We start from the raw sequence: 17992 nt of genomic DNA, 5'->3' as shown, positions 1-17992 counted from the left end.
TATCTAGGTACAAGTATCCATGTAACTGTATCCATGTAAGAGGATCCATGTAAGTGTATCTCTTCATATAGCATTTAGCATAGACTCATGAATGAACTGACTTCGGTGAAATTCCTTGTAATAGGAATAATATTTTGTATCCCCTAAACTATCCCTATAATAGTTTACTGGAATGTAATAGATGTCCAAGAAGGTTTATACACCCTTGCTACCCAAGAGTGTGGGAACTGAACGAAGAATGAATGCTCTCATATCAATATATATATATATATATATATATATATATATATATATATATATATATATATATATATATATATATATATATATATATATATATATATATATATATATATATATATATATATGAACATAAATGTATAGATATTGTTTTGATCAAGAAGATGAAAGAGGTTTTGTAAAACATTTAAGAGTTTTGAACAATAAATAACAATTCATTTGATAACAAAGTATTTTAAGACAGAAAACCATTTCATGTATCACATTTTGAAGTATGTGAGATCAGTTGGTTGCAAACACAGTTATAAATCACATGTGATTGATTCTATAACATATTGTTTTCTACTTGTATTCCCCCCCCCCCCCCAACTTCGTAGACGCACCTGTAGGAAACGCTAACTGAACGAAATGGAATCCGCATCCCGTAAGTGAAGGTTTGTTAGAATGCAAAGTAAAGGCCAGAGTTCACTTGGGAGTGAGAGGACCAACCGAATAGGAAGTACCCTCATACCTCTACCCGGTTGTTCATGCCTACTTCTTTGTCTAAACCCTAATTTCGGGACGAAATTTCCTCTAACGGGGGGATGATGTGACAACCCAAAATTTATTCCATCATTTTAACCTCTTCTTCCGTTAATAAACTCGCTTTATTTAAATTGTCAGTTAACCTTTTGGTTTAGGTTAATTAATTTGGGACTTTTATAATGACTTCGTAAGGGTTGAAACAAATTAGAAACACCCTCAATATTTCCTTGAAAAACTTTTAGTTTCAACCAAGTCAAATTATGACCATTTAATCGGGTGCGACCAACAGCCCCGTTTAACGTCAGTATCGGGTAGATTTCCACCGAGCCACCAACTCAAACCTATATATAAGGGTGAGTAAACCTCATTTACACCCTTTTCACTCTTTCTCTCTCTCTCTACTCTCTCTCTCTCTCTACAAGTTGCTTTCAATCCAAAAATGCCCATTTCGAGCTCCAAAATCGTAGGTAATTTATCCTAACTTGTTGTGTAGCTTATTTAACATGCAAGTTCGTGTTTAAGACGTCCAAAAGTGGCCAAATCATGTGTTTACGGCCCAAGAACACTCTTGGACCGTAAACACCCATAAGTGGGGTTTTTTAAGCCCCAAAACCCTTCTAAATCACTCCTAGGGCTTAGATATGACTTGTGGACTTACACATACGAGCTTAGAACACCAAAACCTTATCATATGGAGAGTAAACATGAGTTTACGGCCCAAGAACACTCTTGGACCATAAAACCATCTTTATGGGTCGTGAACACCTTTTAAGGTGTTAAACTTGCCCTTAAACACCTCCTATGGCTTGGGAAAATGTCTAGAATCAACCACAAATGAAGTAGGGGCTTTAAACATCACAAAAACCAAGGACCTAGGAGTTTACAGCCGTAAACCCCCCAAGGATTGGTCCATGGGCCGTAAACTCCCATAATGAGGCCAAGTGATGCCCTAACTTCTCCATTTGACTTGGAAAAATGCATAGAACCTTATACCCTTTCATTTAAGACCTTAATTAATGAAGGGAATGACCAAGTGAGAGTTTGCGGCCGTAAACTCTAGGTTTACAGTTGTGAACTCGCTAAAATGGTCCATTTGGAGCCTTAACCCTTTCCTATGCCCTAGATTTGAACCTAGCCTAATTCTACGAGTGATATAAGACCTTAAAACATCCAAGAGCACACCACCCATGAGTTTATGGCCGTAAACTCATGGGGATGTGGTCTTAGGGCCGAAAACTCTATAAAGAGTTTACTCTTGAAGAGTAAACTCCCTAACTAGGCCATACACTCCCTTATTGCAACCCAATAGCCTCCTAGCACTTGACCAAAGTGTTTTCCGCACATTAGGATGCTTATACATGATTAATTAGTATTATAAACACCAATTGTATGTAAACATATGCCTTCATATGTTACTAGGTCACTAAGTGTGTTCAAGTCTTCACTTGACACCGAGCACCCAACCGACACCTCCATCCGATCCATTTACAACAAGTGACTTCATACCCCTGAATTAACCTTTTAAATGATTTTAACTGCTTTTATAGGGGGGAATACAAGTTGATCTATACAGTTATTATATAAATCACATGTGATTGATAACTGTATAGCAAAATGGATTTCCGCATGTTATACTGTTTTATCCAGCTTAAGATTTTCCAATCTCGCTTTCAACTCTTGTTAAAGGTTTTTCTTCACTTAATCTGTTTTATACAAGTCATTTTTCAAAGTTGTTATGTGATCCATGCATGGATCATGAAAGCCCAAAATGTGATGGATTAGTGATTACTAGTGGGCTAGAAGGTGGTTTGGGCTCAATGGTTAAGTTGTACATGCTAACCCACAAATTGAATTAGGGTTGCATGAAGACTACTAGGGCAACATTTTTAAGGCTTCATAAGTGCTAAAAACATTACTATTTGCTTCATAAAGCCTCCTAGCCGTTTTTGACACTCTTTGGTGGATTAGGGTTACACTTTAATGCTTATGATGACTCCTTAATGCTTCTTATGGCTCCTTAATGAAGCATAGCCGTTTTTTTCATTCACAAGTCTCATGGATGTTTTTTTTGTGTTCTTCCAAGAGTTACCTTAATTTCTATTTACTAGTTTTAATGAATAATTGGTTGGTTGGCTTGTAACCACCAAATTTGTAATAAAGGCTTCATATAAAGCCAAATTATGCATGGAAAAAGTGTTACACGAATTTTAATCAAAGAACCATTATTTTCACTTTGAATTATTGTTATAATTCTCAAATTATCTTGTTGGGACGTGTTCTTAACTTGATACGAACTCAATCCAATAGGTATTGGATTGTTTTCATCGGTATACAACTTAATAGGTCTTGAGTTGTTACTAATCTATCTATTTCTTTCCATTCACATATCATTTGTGGTTGCTATTCTCTCTTAATTTACCTAAACACTACCCCCACTCACTAAATCAAGCCCATACACGCATCATAAGTGGTATCAAAGAGCATAATGGATTTTGATGATCCGGAGTTCCTACAAAATCTTCGTGAAGCATTAAGAAACATCCAAGAAGGTGGAAATCGAAGGAAACCCCGACGTGGTGAACATAGGGTTGTGGAAGAATTCAAGGTGTCTGAATTGCCTGAATTTGTTGGTGGAACTGATCCTGAACGCTACTTGGAGTGGGAAAGGAAGATTGAAAGAATGTTCGAGTTCAAAGAAGTGGATGATGAACAAAGCTGCAAGTATGCCATTCTCAAGCTAAGTGGTGGTGCTTCATTGTTGTTTGAAGGGCTTAAGGCCAAGAGAACCCGTGAAGGCAAAGAAAAAATTTGTTCTTGGCTTTCTCTAAAACGAAAGCTAAGAAAGAGATATGTTCCTTCTACTCATAGAATTTCCACTTACAAGAAGATTGCTGATTTGAGGCAAGGAAAAATGAGTGTTGGAGAATACATTGATGAATTTGAGAAGTTGTCCTTGATGGGGGATATTGAAGAAATTGAAGAACAAAAAATGACTCGTTTTCTAAAAGGGTTGAACTACAACATTGCCAATGTTGTGGAGTTGTATCCTTATGCTGATTTTGGAACTCTTTGTGGTTTGTGTTTGAAGTTGGAGGGGCAACCCAAAGCACGTTATGGTGGGAGTTCAAGTTCAAGTCTCGAAAATCCCAAGTCAAAGTCGTGGTCCAAGCCCGAGTCTAGCAATAGACAAAATTCTGTTTCTACTCCTTCTGGTTCTAGTAGTGTTCCGGTTGCTCCCAAACTTACTAGTGGTACCAAAGAAACTAGTTTGGCGAAAATTAGATGTTTCAAGTGTCAAGGTTTTGGTCATTACCAAAATGCTTGTCCAAACAAAAGGGTGGTGACTTTAAGGGAGGCCATTGAATGTCGTGAAGAGTTGGAGGAAGAAGAGAGGTTGGCGGGTATTTTTTATGATACACAACAAGAAGAGGAAGAAGAGGAGGAAGTAGAGTATGAAGCACCGGTGTATGATACAGTTTTGGTGCTTAGAACCCTTAAAACTCAAGGGGTTCAAACCGTGGTTGATATGGATCAACGAGACCAATTGTTTCACACCAGATGTTTGGTTAGTGACAAGTGGTGTAGTTTGATTATTGATGGTGGAAGTTGTACTAATGTTGCTTCTAATGAAATGGTGACCAAATTGGGTTTGTCTACTACAAACCACCCAAAACCATATGTTCTTCATTGGTTGGATGATGGAAGCAAAATAAAGGTGACAAAACAGGTTAGAGTTGGTCTAACTATGGGGTCTTATGAAGATGAAGTGTTGTGTGATGTTATTCCTATGGATGCATGTCATATTTTGTTGGGGCGTGCTTGGCAATTTGATAGGGACATGTTACATAGAGGGAGGAGCAATGAATATGAGTTGAAACACAATAATAAAAAAATTGTGTTAAAACCCATGTCCCCAACGATCATAAGGTCCATGAATTCTAAACAAGTAAAAAAGCCTAATCTTTCTATGTTTGCTAGTGAAAGGGAGGTGGAGCAAGTTCTTGACAAAGGTGATGTTATGCTTGTGGCCAAAGAGCATGCAAAGGTGGAGAAGATGGTGCATGGAGAAAACGCTATTGCTGATTTGCTTTTGGAGTTTCAAGATGTGTTTCCAAGCGAATTACCACCGGGTTTGCCTCCAATCCGTGGTATCGAACACCAAATTGACCTTATTCTGGGTGCTCCTTTGCCTAATAAAGCTGCCTATAGATGTAATCCGGAGGTCACAAAAGAGTTGCAAAAACAAATTGATGAACTCATGAAAATGGGTTATGTTCGTGAAAGCCTAAGTCCTTGTGCTGTTCCAGTTTTGTTGGTTCCAAAAAAAGATGGTTCTTGGAGGATGTGTGTTGATAGTAGGGCTGTTAATAACATCACCATAAAATACCGATTTCCTATTCCTAGAGTTGATGATTTGTTGGATGAGTTGCATGGTTCTATTGTGTTCTCAAAAATTGATTTGAGAAGTGGTTACCATCAAATCCGTATGCGTGAAGGGGATGAATGGAAAACAGCCTTTAAAACTAAACATGGCTTGTATGAATGGACCGTGATGCCTTTCGGTCTAACTAACGCACCTAGCACTTTCATGCGACTAATGAATGAAGTGCTAAAATCTTTTTTGGGCAGGTTTGTGGTTGTGTACCTTGATGATATCTTGGTATATAGCAAGAGCTTGGATAATCATTTGGTGCACTTAAAATAGGTTTTCGAGACGCTTAGAGCTCAAAAACTCTATGGGAAGCAAGAAAAATGTTCGTTTTTGGTGGAAGAAGTGGCATTTTTGGGTTTTGTGGTGTCAAGAAATGGCGTGTCTGTGGACCCATCCAAAACTGAAGCAATCAAGTCATGGCCTATTCCTACTAATATTTTTGAAGTTAGATCATTTCATGGTCTTGCTTCTTTCTATAGAAGATTTGTTCGTGATTTTAGCACCATTGCAAGTCCCATAACAGGTTGTTTGAAGAAAGGAGTCTTTGCATGGGGAGAAGAAGCTCAAAAGGCGTTTGAGAAACTCAAGGCATTGTTGTGTGATGCTCCTATTTTGGCTCTTCTTGATTTTTCTCAACCATTTGAAGTGGAGTGTGATGCAAGTGGAGTTGGTATTGGGGCTGCTTTGATCCAATCCAAACGTCCTATTGCTTATTTTTCTGAAAAGTTGGGTGGTGCTCGTTTGAATTATTGCACTTATGATAAGGAGTTTTATGCTATTGTCCGTGCTTTAGATCATTGGAGTCATTATTTGCGTGCAAATCATTTTATTTTGCATTCTGATCATGAATCCTTAAAGTACATCAATGGGCAACAAAAGTTGAGCACAAGACATGCAAAGTGGGTGGAGTTCTTGCAATCCTTTCATTTCTCATGCAAATACAAGGATGGAAAAAGCAATGTGGTGGCTGATGCACTCTCGAGGCGTTACTCATTGTTGGTGACTTTGGATGTTCGTTTCTTGGGATTTGAAACTCTAAAGGACCATTATCAATCTGATATGGACTTTGGAGATATGTTTTTGAAATGTGCAGGTGGTCCTAATGGTGAATTTGTGATTCAAGATGGCTTTCTATTCAAAGGCAATCGCCTTTGTGTCCTAAAACATGCAATACGGGAGTTGTTGATTCGTGAAGCTCATGGCGGTGGTTTGGCTGGTCATTTTGGCATTACCAAAACTTTGCAGGTGCTTAAAGAACATTTCTTTTGGCCGAAGATGTTGGGGGATGTAACCAACATAGTGGGAAAGTGTGTTACATGTCATATGGCGAAAACAACTTTCAAGCATGGTGTTTACACTCCTTTGCCGGTTCCTATTCGTCCTTGGGAAGATGTGTCCATGGATTTCATTATGGCTTTGCCTAGAACTCAAAGGGGGAAGGATTCCATTATGGTGGTGGTGGATAGGTTTTCAAAAATGGCTCACTTTGTGCCATGTCATAAAACAAATGATGCATCTAACGTGGCTGATTTGTACTTTAAAGAGGTGGTTCGTTTGCATGGTATTCCTAAAACAATTGTTTCTGATAGGGATTCCAAGTTTCTAAGTTACTTTTGGAACACTTTGTGGAGGAAAGTCGGTACTAAGTTACTTTTTAGTAAATCCCATCATCCACAAACGGATGGGCAAACAGAGGTGAATAATAGAACTTTGGGTACTTTGTTGAGAGGGTTGGTTAGCAAAACTCAAAAAGATTGGGACATCAAACTTGCACATGCTGAATTTGACTATAATCGTTCTCCTACTTATGCTACAGGTCACTCTCCTTTTGAGCTGGTGTATGGTGTGAATCCTTACATGCCTTTGGATTTGATTCCATTGCCAAAGGATGAATTGGTTCACAAGGATGCTAATGACAAGTTGAAGGCTATGATGAAACTACACCAACAAGTTCGTGAGAAGATTGAAGCCGTGAATGAGTTGTACAAAAAGAAGTCCAACAAGCATAGGAAACCACGTGTCTTTCAAGATGGTGACTTGGTGTGGGTGTATATGAGGAAAGAACGTTTTCCTAACAAAAGGAAAAACAAGTTGATGCCAAGAGCTGAAGGTCCTTACAGAGTGGTGTCACGTGTCAATGATAATGCTTATAAGGTAGATTTGGGAGGAGACCATGGAGTGCATGCTACCTTTAATGTGGGAGATCTTTCACCTTATGTTGATGATGATGGACTTGATGAATTGAGGTCAATTCCTTTCAAAGGGGGAGGGGATGATCCATGCATGGATCATGAAAGCCCAAAATGTGATGGATTAGTGATTACTAGTGGGCTAGAAGGTGGTTTGGGCTCAATGGTTGGGTTGTGCATGGTAACCCACAAATTGAATTAGGGTTGCATGAAGACTACTAGGGCAACATTTTTAAAGCTTCATAAGTGCTAAAAACATTACTATTTGCTTCATAAAGCCTCCTAGCCATTTTTGACACTCTTTGGTCGATTAGGGTTACACTTTAATGCTTATGATGACTCCTTAATGCTTCTTATGGCTCCTTAATGAAGCATAGCCGTTTTTTTTTCATTCACAAGTCTCATGGACGTTTTTTTTTTGTGTTCTTCCAAGAGTTACCTTAATTTCTATTTACTAGTTTTAATGAATAATTGGTTGGTTGGCTTGTAACCACCAAATTTGTAATAAAGGCTTCATATAAAGCCAAATTATGCATGGAAAAAGTGTTACACGAATTTTAATCAAAGAACCATTATTTTCACTTTGAATTATTGTTATAATTCTCAAATTATCTTGTTGGGACGTGTTCTTGACTTGATACGAACTCAATCCAATAGGTCTTGGATTGTTTTCATCGGTATACAACTTAATAGGTCTTGAGTTGTTACTAATCTATCTATTTCTTTCCATTCACATATCATTTGTGGTTGCTATTCTCTCTTAATTTACCTAAACACTACCCCACTCACTAAATCAAGCCCATACACGCATCAGTTATGAGAGGGTTTTCAAAGGATTCCAAAGATTTTCAAACTTGTTTTACAAACTGACATCAAGTCATAAATTTCTTATGTGTAAAGGTTTTCCAAAGTTTTCATCAAAGTTTTCTCCTATGCTTTTACTTTGTTAAATGCATGCCTGTATTTGTATAGTTATATAAATAATGTTTAAAGGACTTAGGAAGGCTAGTTCACCCTATTTCCTTTTCCTCGTTGGGATGTGGCCTGGTGGGTATCGGTTATCCGTCCGAAGGTCGTTTAAACATTAGTTATATATCATGTATACATATATAGACATAAAGGTTTCCATCGACCATTTCATTTCCCTTGGGTAGCAAGGGCGTCCTTCCATTCATCATTCATAGATCTTTCATTAAATGCATGCCTGTATTTGTATAGTTATATAAATAATGTTTAAAAGACTTAGGAAGGCTAGTTCGCCCTATTTCCTTTTCCTCGTTGGGATGTGTTCTAGTGGGTATCGGTTATCCACCCGAAGGTCATTTAAACATTAGTTATATATCATGTATACATATATGGACATAAAAGCTCTCTCTCTCTCTCTCTCTCTCTCTCTCTCTCTCTCTCTCTTTCTCTCAGCCAGTGCATCGCCTTGGGTAGTAAAGGCCTCCCTCTATTATTCATGTTTCTGGAACCCTAGTAACTATTATAGGATTAGTTAGGAGACTCTATCTCTATCTCTATCTCTGTCTGTGTCTCTGTCTCTATCTCTATCTCTATCTCTACCTTTCTCTTTTACTTTAGAATGTGACACACTATTTCCCTCTACGACACTTCATTGCGCCAACGCCGTGTAACCAGAGTCTCCGAGAAGGAGAGCGAACATCATGTGTATAGATCTATACGGGACTGACACTCCTATACCCTGACTACTAGCTACAGTCCGCCCCGGTAAGGCCCATGGGTGACATAATGCCACTACCTCTACTGTCACTACATCTACACGTGACCTGGAGGGTCATCGGATACTCTATCGTCGATCAGCATGGTTACATACGAGTTCACATTCACCCTTTGTTTTAGACCTTGCTAGCTGTATCGTTCATTATATACTGTATGGGGTTTGTGTTTCTTTGTTTTAGACCTTGCTAGCTGTATCGTTCATTTGATACTGTCTAGGGTTTGTGTTTCTTTGTTTTAGACCTTGCTAGCCGTATCGTTCATTTGATACCGTCTGGGGTTTGTGTTTCCTTTTGTTAGACTGAGCTAGGCGTATCATTCATTCGATACTCTCCTGGAGTCTATGATTTCTTTTGCCTTAGTCAGCAGTATAACTGCTGAGGCATATGTTATTTTTCCCTTAGTATCTTCACTTTTGATTTTCTCATTACTCTTTTAAAGTCAATTATGTATTTGGTAATGATAGTAATTTGGGGAAAACTACTCCTTAAAACATAAATCAGTCGGGTCTTGGTAGAAGACTGTTTTTATTTAGAAAATATAGGATTTTCTGGAAAGGACGCTAATACACCGTAGATTCTAAACTACTATTTCTCATAAAGTTATTTTGAATAAAAATGCGTATTTATACAAATGACACTAAATACTTATGGACTCACCAGCATTATAAAATGCTGATACTCGCTTTCAAAATAACTTGTATTCTCAGGTCAGCGATAGACAGGTACATCCCAGGAGCTTTTGTTAAGACAGCCTTGTACCGAGCTGCATCTATGCTATGTTTTGTAATTACTTTGATATTACTATAACATGTAACCGATGTAAAATTATTACTATTAATGCAATGGTTGTACTTTGATTACTATACTGCATATGTCGTGATACTTGACATGACATCATCCACCCCAGAACGTTTCCGCCGTTCTGGTTTTGGGGTGTGACACTATGCAATTTAGCAAAGCTTTGATGAGCATTGTTTAATTCTTGAGTTCCACAATAGAAGTAGTCTTCGTAATTTAGCAAAGCTTTGGTGAGCATTTCTTTATTCTTTAGTTCCACAATAGAAGTCTATGCAATTTAAGCAAAGCTTTGACGATAATTGTTTCATTCTTGAGTTCCACAGAAGAAGTCTATGCAATTTAGCAAAGCTTTAATGAGCATTGTTTCATTCTTTTTTTTTTTTTTTTGAAAAGAGCCAAAGCTCGGCAAACTTTATTAAAAAGAATAAAAGAATACAAATACAAATAAAATAAAGAACAACCCAAAAACTCTACACAATCCAACCTATCCATAACCAACTTCCTAACCATTTTTTAACCCCCTCAATAATCCTCCAAATACCCCAAAAAACCTTAAAATTCATAAGACTACACCAAGGACTTATTGAATGTGGGAAAAAAGGTAACTTCATCCCCTTGTAATATTTATGCCACCTATCAACATTATGACCAAAGCAAGGGGTAAGGCCCTTAAAAAACCCACAATCCAAAAGTGAAGACTTAAAAACCAAATCCATAAAGGTCCAATCCCAAACATACTAAAACCAAAAATAATGAACCAAAAAACATAAGAAACATTAAACAAATTCCACTGCAGAACATTCACGAGGTCAATCCAGCATCTTCTTCTTTCTATCAGCTCTTGTATCCACCCTTTGTTGATCCATCTTATATCCTTTATCATCACAATATAACTCCTCAAAATGAACCTCCTGCTATACGCAATCCCAAATTCAACAAGCTTGACAATCAGCAGCGATATGATCATCCTGCAGTCAAAAAACAAGAAACAGAGGGAACACCAATACCATCATAAAATCAGAACCAGTTGTAGACTAGACATGGCATCAATCACATGTCCAGGATTTTCCATTTGAATATTCTCAATTAAGATCATATCCAAATACAAAATCCCAAAGGTACAAATCACATGATTCAAGAGCAAGCTCTTAAACCAGTGAATTAGTCCGTCAATTCCTTGATAACCGTCAAGCATTGTTTCATTCTTGAGTTCCACAATATAAGTCTATGCAATTTAAGCAAAGCTTTGATGAGCATTGTTTGATTCTTGAGTTCCACAATAGAAGTCTATGCAATTTAGCAAAGCTTTCATGAGCATTGCTTCATTCTTGGGTTCCACATTAGAAGTTTATGCAATTTAGCAAAGCATTGATGAGCATTGTTTAGCTCTTTAGTTGCACAATAGAAGTAGTCTTTGAAATTTAGCAAAGCTTTGATGAGCATTGTTTAATTCTTGAGTTCCACAATAAAAGTGTATACAATCTAAACAAAGTTTTGATGAGCATTGTTTCATTCTTCAGTTCCACATTAGAAGTCTATGCAATTTAGCAAAGTTTTGATGAGCATTGTTTAATTCTTGAGTTCCACAATAGAAGTAGTCCTCGTAATTTAGCAAAGCTTTGAAGAGTATTTCATTATGTTTGAGTTCCACAATAGATGTCTATGCACTTTAAACAAAGCTTTGATGAGCATTGTTTCATTCTTGAGTTCCACAATATAAGTGTACGTGTAACAACCCGAAGTTGTTCATCGCCGAAAACCCATTCTACCCGTATAACTCGCCGTATATCGAAACGTTCCGATGTCGTTTTTGGGTTAAGTTAATCGAACTTATATGTTTAATTGATGCTATTGAGTGTCCAAACCCCTTAGGAACTCATGAAATTAGCCCAAAATAGTTATTTCAAAAATTTTAGAAACGTTCCCGTCTAGTAACGGAAACTTAATCGGGTGCGACCAAAAGCCCCTCAAGCATGAGTATAAACTCATTTTCAACATGTTAGAAAGCCATATACCTTCACCAAAAGCCTTGGAATAAATCATAGAACAAACTAAAAATGGTTTAAGGGCCTTAAACATATATTTTGAGGGACAAATGAGAGTTTACGGCCAAGGCTTATGCTTGGGCCGTAAACTCCATAATATGGGGAGCAAACTCAATGTAAAGTGTTAAAAAGCCACTTTAACACCCCTATAGCCTTAGAGTAAATTCTAGAAGTGCATACAAACAAGTTTTAGACCTTTAATCATAATAAATCTCACCCTAGGAGAGTTCACGGCCATGAGGGGGGTCTCATGGGCCGTAAACTCCAAAAACACATCAAAAGTCCCTTAAAAATTCATGTGATTGATTTGGAAGCATTAAAACACTTATTCAAGGGTGCATAGGAGTTTACGGATGTAAGCTCCATGCTAAGGTAGTAAACTCCCTTAAGTGGTCTTATTTGATGAATTTAATCAATTCCAAGCCTTAAATCAAACCCTAGAAATTTTCCCCTAAGTGTTTCAAGCCAATTTGCACCATAAACCACCCCACCATGAGTTTACGGCTGTAAACTCATGGGGAATGGGTGTTATAGGCCGAAAACTCTTGTAAGAGTTTACTCTTGAAGAGTAAACTCCATTTCCCGGTCATTCAAGTCCTTAAACGCCACCCGGGTCCCTCCAAACTCTTGCAATGGGGTGTTTCCGCGACTAAAAGTGTTTTTCCCTAACAATTAAATAATCTAAGTCCTAATTAGATACAAATGTGTATCTTTGCATTATACTTAGGAACCTCGTGCGTTTGCAAGCCCCAAACCAACGTTTAGCATCCTAAATCGTCACGTTTCTCGTCCGGTGAGTTCATACCCCTACGTTTTTTCTGTGTTTTTCAATGTTTTCAGGGGGGGGGGGGGGAATACAAGCAAACTATAACTGTTTTCAAAACATAGCATTGATGTGTTTCAAATAATATCTGGCAAATTTATAAACACTTTTACTCTTTATGTATTATGCTGAGCATAAGGGATGATTTATCAACTACAACTAAATGGATTTTAGTTAAGAAAATAACCAAACTAATCAAATTATTATGGGAATAATTTGGGTTTTTTTTTAGTTCTCGTTTTATCATCTACTGATATGTGTATAAAGTTATTAGGTAAACTATGTCTGATTCAGTTTATCTCTGTATCATTTGAATGTATGATATCGTATGAGAACCCTGTGAATAGTTTAGTACTAGTTTGTGAGTTAGTCACTACCCTTTATGGATGATCAGTAAATCCTCCCCGGAAGTGTAACCAGAGTCTCCTGGAGGGAGAGTGAGGAATTTGTGAATAGATCTATTCGGGACTGACAATCCCACACCTTAACTGCTAGCTACAGTTAGGCGGGCACGCCTGGGGTGACAAATTCTGGATATCGTCCGACGTCTGACAATCGTCAAGGAGGTCTCGTTGTCGTATCAGCATGGTTACCCGACTCACAATATGTATTAATATAAGTTTATTCACGACTTTGGTTTTGAATTTGATTTTATATCAATCTTCTATCCTTAGATCTTATATCTAGTTCGGGACGGTAATCCCATGGTTTTAGTCTATAGGGTTCATATCTAGTCCGGGATAGTGATCCCATGATTTTATCAAACTATCTTATATCTAGTTCGGGATAGTAATCCCATGGTTTTTAACAAACTATTTTGTATCTATTCCGGGATGGTAGCCCCATGGTTTTCAGTCTATATTTTCAAGTATATCAAACTATCTTGTATCTAGTTTGGGATGTTAGTCCCAAGGTTTTCAAACTACTTTCTATCTACAGTTTGTGTATATTAAAGTATTTTATATCCAAGTCGGGATAGTAATCCTATGATTCTCAATATATAGTTTTGTGTGTTAAACTATACTCTGTGTTATTCAATCAGTCTTGCATTTAGGAAAATATGGGATTTTCCTGGGGTAACATATAACGCATAATTGAACTGGTAATGAAAGATAACTAAACTGTTTTACATAAGAAAATATGGGTTTTTCTTGGTTAACAAACCTTTTCGGAAAACTAAAGGAAACTGGTACATTTTCAGAAAACAAACATCTTATGAACTCACCAGCTTTATGCTGATTTTCAAACCGCTTGTATTCTCAGGTCCACGTTAGACAGGTAACCGGCGATATCTTTTGGAGAAGATGGAGTGCTCAGAAGACTCGTCTCAACTTTTGTTCATATGATATATATATATAACACTTGTACAATTTACTTTTGAAACAAATGTAAACTTTCAAATATATGTAATGTAATGGTTGTTTACTGTGATTACTATGTACATTGGATTTGATACTCAACGTGGAGTTAACCCCGGAAATGTTTCCGCCTTTGGTTTTCGGGGTGTGACAGTATGCAATTTAAGCAAAGCTTGATGAGCATTGTTTCATTCTTGAATTCCACATTAGATGTCTATGCAATTTAGCAAAGTTTTGATGAGCATTGTTTAATTCTTGAATTCCATAACAGAACTAGTCTTTGTAATTTAGCAAAGCTTTGATGAGCATTGTTTAATTCCTGAGTTCAACAGTAGTAGTCTACATAATTTAAGCAATGCTTTGATGAGCATTGTTCCATTCTTGAGTTCCACATTAGAAATCTATGCAATTTGGCAAAGGTTTGATGAGCATTGTTTAGTTCTCTAGTTCCACAATAGAAGTAGTCTTCGCAATTTAGCAAAGCTTTGATGAGAATTTCTTTATTCTTGAGTTCCAAAATAGAAGTGTACGCAATTTAAGGAAAGCTTTGACAAACATTATTTGATTTTTGAGTTCCACAATATAAGTCTATGCGATTTAAGCAAAACATTGATGAGCATTATTTAGTTCTTGAGTTCCACAATAGAAGTAGTCTTTTCAATTTAGCAAAGCATTGATGAGAATTCTTTAAGTCTTGAGTTCCACAATAGAAGTGTATGTAATTTATGCAAATCTTTGATGACCATTGTTTCATTCTTGAGTTCCACATTAGAAGTCTATGCAATTTAGCAAAGCTATGATATGCATTGTTTATTGAGTTTCACAATAGAAGTAGTCTTCGCAATTTAGCAAAGCTTTGATGAGAATCGTTTAATTCTTGAGTTCCACAATAGAAGTCTATGCAATTTAAGCAAAGCATTGATTAGAATTATTTCATTCTTTAATTCCACGTTATAAGTCTATGCAATTTGGCAAAGCTTTGATAACCATTGTTTAATTCTTGAGTACCTCAATAAAAGTCGTCTTTGCAATTTAGCAAAGCTTTGAAGAGCATTGTTTACTTCTTGAGTCCCACAATAGAAGTCTATACAATTGAAGCAAAGCTCTGATGATCATTGTTTCATTATTGAGTTCCACATTAGAAGTCTTTGCAATCTAGCAAAGATTTGATGAGTGTTGTTTAATTCTTGAGTTCCATAATAGAAGTAGTCTTTGCAATTTAGCAAAGCTTTGATGAGCATTGTTTAATTCTTATGTTCCTCAACAGAAGTCTATGCAATTTAAGCAATGCTTTGATGAGCATCGTTTCATTCTTGGGTTCCACAATAGAAGTCTATGCAATTTAAGCAAAGCTTTGATGAGCATTGTTTGATTCTTGAGTTTCACAATAGAATTCTATGCAATTTAGCAAAGCTTTCAAGAGCATTGTTTCATTCTTGGGTTCCACATTAGTTGTCTATGCAATTTAGCAAAGCATTGATGAGCATTGTTTAGTTCTTGAGTTCCACAATAGAAGCAGTCTTGGCATTTTAGCAAAGCTTTGATGAGCATTGTTTAATTCTTTAGTTCCACAATAGAAGTGTATGTAATTTAAACAAAGCTTTGATGATCATTGTTTAATTCTAGAGTTCCACAATAGAAGTGTATGTAATTTAAACAAAGATTTGATGAGCATTGTTTCATTCTTGAGTTCCACATTAGAAGTCTATGCAATTTAGCAAAGTTTTGATAAACATTGTTTAATTCTTGAGTTCCACAATAGAAGTAGTCCTCGCAGTTTAGCAAAGCTTTTATGAGCATTTCTTATGCATGAGTTCCAGAATTGAAGTCTATGCACTTTAAGCAAAGCTTTGATGAGCATTGTTTAATTCTTGAGTTCCACAATAGAAGTCTATGTAATTTAAACAAAGCTTTGATGAGCATTGTTTCGTTCTTGAGTTCCACATTAGAAGTCTATGCAATTTAGCAAAGTTTTGATAAACATTGTTTAATTCTTGAGTTCCACAATAGAAGTAGTCCGTGCAATTTAGCAAAGCTTTTATGAGCATTTCTGTATGCTTGAGTTCCACAATAGAAGTCTATGCACTTTAAGCAAAGCTTTGATGAGCATTGTTTCATTCTTGATTTCCACATTATAAGTCTATGCAATTTAGCAAAGCTTTGATGAGCATTGTATAATTCTTGAGTTCCACAATAGAAGTAGTCTTCGCAATTTAGCAAAACTTTGGTGAGCATTTCTTTATTCTTGAGTTTCACAGTAGAAGTCTATGCAACTTAAGCAAAGCTTTGACGATAATTGTTTCCTTCTTGAGTTCCACATAAGAAGTCTATGCAATTTAGCAAAGCTTTAATGAGCATCGTTTCATTCTTGAGTTCCACAATATGATTCAATGCAATTTAAGCAAAGCTTGGATAAGTGTTGTTTGATTCTTGAGTTCCACTATAGAAGTTTATGCAATTTCGCAAAGCTTTCATGAGCATTGTTTCATTCTTGGGTTCCACATTAGAAGTTTATGCAATTTAGCAAAGCATTGATGAGCATTGTTTAGCTATTTAGTTCCACAATAGAAGAAGTATTTGCAATTTAGCAAAGCTTTAATGAGCATTGTTTACCTCTTGAGTTCCACAATAAAAGTGTTTGCAATCTAAACAAAGCTTTGAAGAACATTGTTTCCTTCTTGAGTTCCACATTAGAAGTCTATGCAATTTAGCAAAGTTTTGATGAGCATTGTTTACCTCTTGAGTTCCACAATAGAAGTAGTCCTCACAATTTAGCAAAGCTTTGAAGAGCATTTCATTTTGCTTGAGTTCCACAATAGATGTTTATGCATTTTAAACAAAGCTTTGATGAGCATTGTTTCATTCTTAAGCTCCACAATAGAAGTGTACGCAATTTAAGCAAAGCTTGATGAGCATTGTTTCATTCTTGAATTCCACATTAGAAGTCTATGCAATTTAGCAAAGTTTTGATGAGCATTGTTTAATTCTTGAGTTCCATAACAAAACTAGTCTTCGTAATTTAGCAAGGCTTTGATGAGCATTGTTTAATTCTTGAGTTCCACAGTGGTAGTCTATGCAATTTAATCAATGCTTTGATGAGCATTGTTCCATTCTTGAGTTCCACATTAGAAGTCTATGCAATTTAGCAAGGCTTTGATGAGCATTGTTTAGTTCTTGAGTTGCACAATAGAAATTGTCTTCACTAAAGCAAAGCTTTGATGAGCATTTTTTTAGTCTTGAGTTGCACAATAGAAGTCTACGCAATTTAAGCAAAGCTTTGACGAGCATTGTTTGATTTTTGAGTTCTACAATTTAATTCTATGCAATTTAAGCAAAACATTGATGAGCATTATTTAATTCTTGAGTTCCACAATAGAAGTAGTCTTTGCAATTTAGCAAAACTTTGATTAGAATTGTTTAAGTCTTGAGTTCCACAATAGAAGTGTACGCAATTTATGCAAAGCTTTGATGAGCATTGTTTCATTCTTGAGTTCCACATTAAAAGTCTATGCAATTTAGAAAAGCTTTGATATGCATTGTTTATTGAGTTCCACAATAGAAGTAGTCATTGCAATTTAGCAAAGCTTTGATGAGCATTGTTTAATTCAAGTTTCACAATAAAAGTCTATGCAATTTAAGTAAAGCATTGATTAGAATTATTTCATTCTTTAATACCACATTAGAAGTCTATGCAATTTAGCAAAGCTTTGATAACCATTGTTTAATTCTTGAGTACCTCAATAAAAGTTGTCTTTGCAATTTAGCAATGCTTTGAAGAGCATTGTTTAATTCTTGAGTCCCACAATAGAAGTCTATACAATTTAAGCAAAGCTCAAATGA

The 17992-nt window shown here is 36.4% G+C and overlaps 1 protein-coding gene across 1 annotated transcript; it reads left to right on the top strand.

Annotated features, from left to right (window-relative positions):
• The first annotated feature begins 3250 nt into the window (after positions 1-3250).
• Positions 3251-10941, top strand: LOC128127315 (uncharacterized). The gene is made up of 4 exons (XM_052765775.1): positions 3251-5301; positions 5395-5425; positions 5471-6442; positions 10723-10941. Exons 1-4 carry the CDS (start codon positions 3251-3253, stop codon positions 10939-10941), a joined length of 3273 nt encoding a protein of 1090 aa, XP_052621735.1.
• Positions 10942-17992: the final 7051 nt, after the last annotated feature.

The sequence above is a fragment of the Lactuca sativa genome, chromosome 7 (assembly GCF_002870075.4).
Source record: "Lactuca sativa cultivar Salinas chromosome 7, Lsat_Salinas_v11, whole genome shotgun sequence".
Taxonomy (NCBI): domain Eukaryota; kingdom Viridiplantae; phylum Streptophyta; class Magnoliopsida; order Asterales; family Asteraceae; genus Lactuca; species Lactuca sativa.
This window is presented reverse-complemented; position numbering and strand designations above follow the sequence as displayed.

Excerpts from the sequence above, each read along its gene's own strand:
- LOC128127315 (XM_052765775.1), top strand. The coding sequence starts at position 3,251 with ATGGATTTTGATGATCCGGAGTTCCTACAAAATCTTCGTGAAGCATTA. Across the intron at positions 5,302-5,394 it reads TTTAAAACTAAACATGGCTT|GTTTGTGGTTGTGTACCTTG; the intron begins GTATGAATGGAC and ends TTTTTTGGGCAG. Across the intron at positions 5,426-5,470 it reads TGTACCTTGATGATATCTTG|GTTTTCGAGACGCTTAGAGC; the intron begins GTATATAGCAAG and ends CACTTAAAATAG.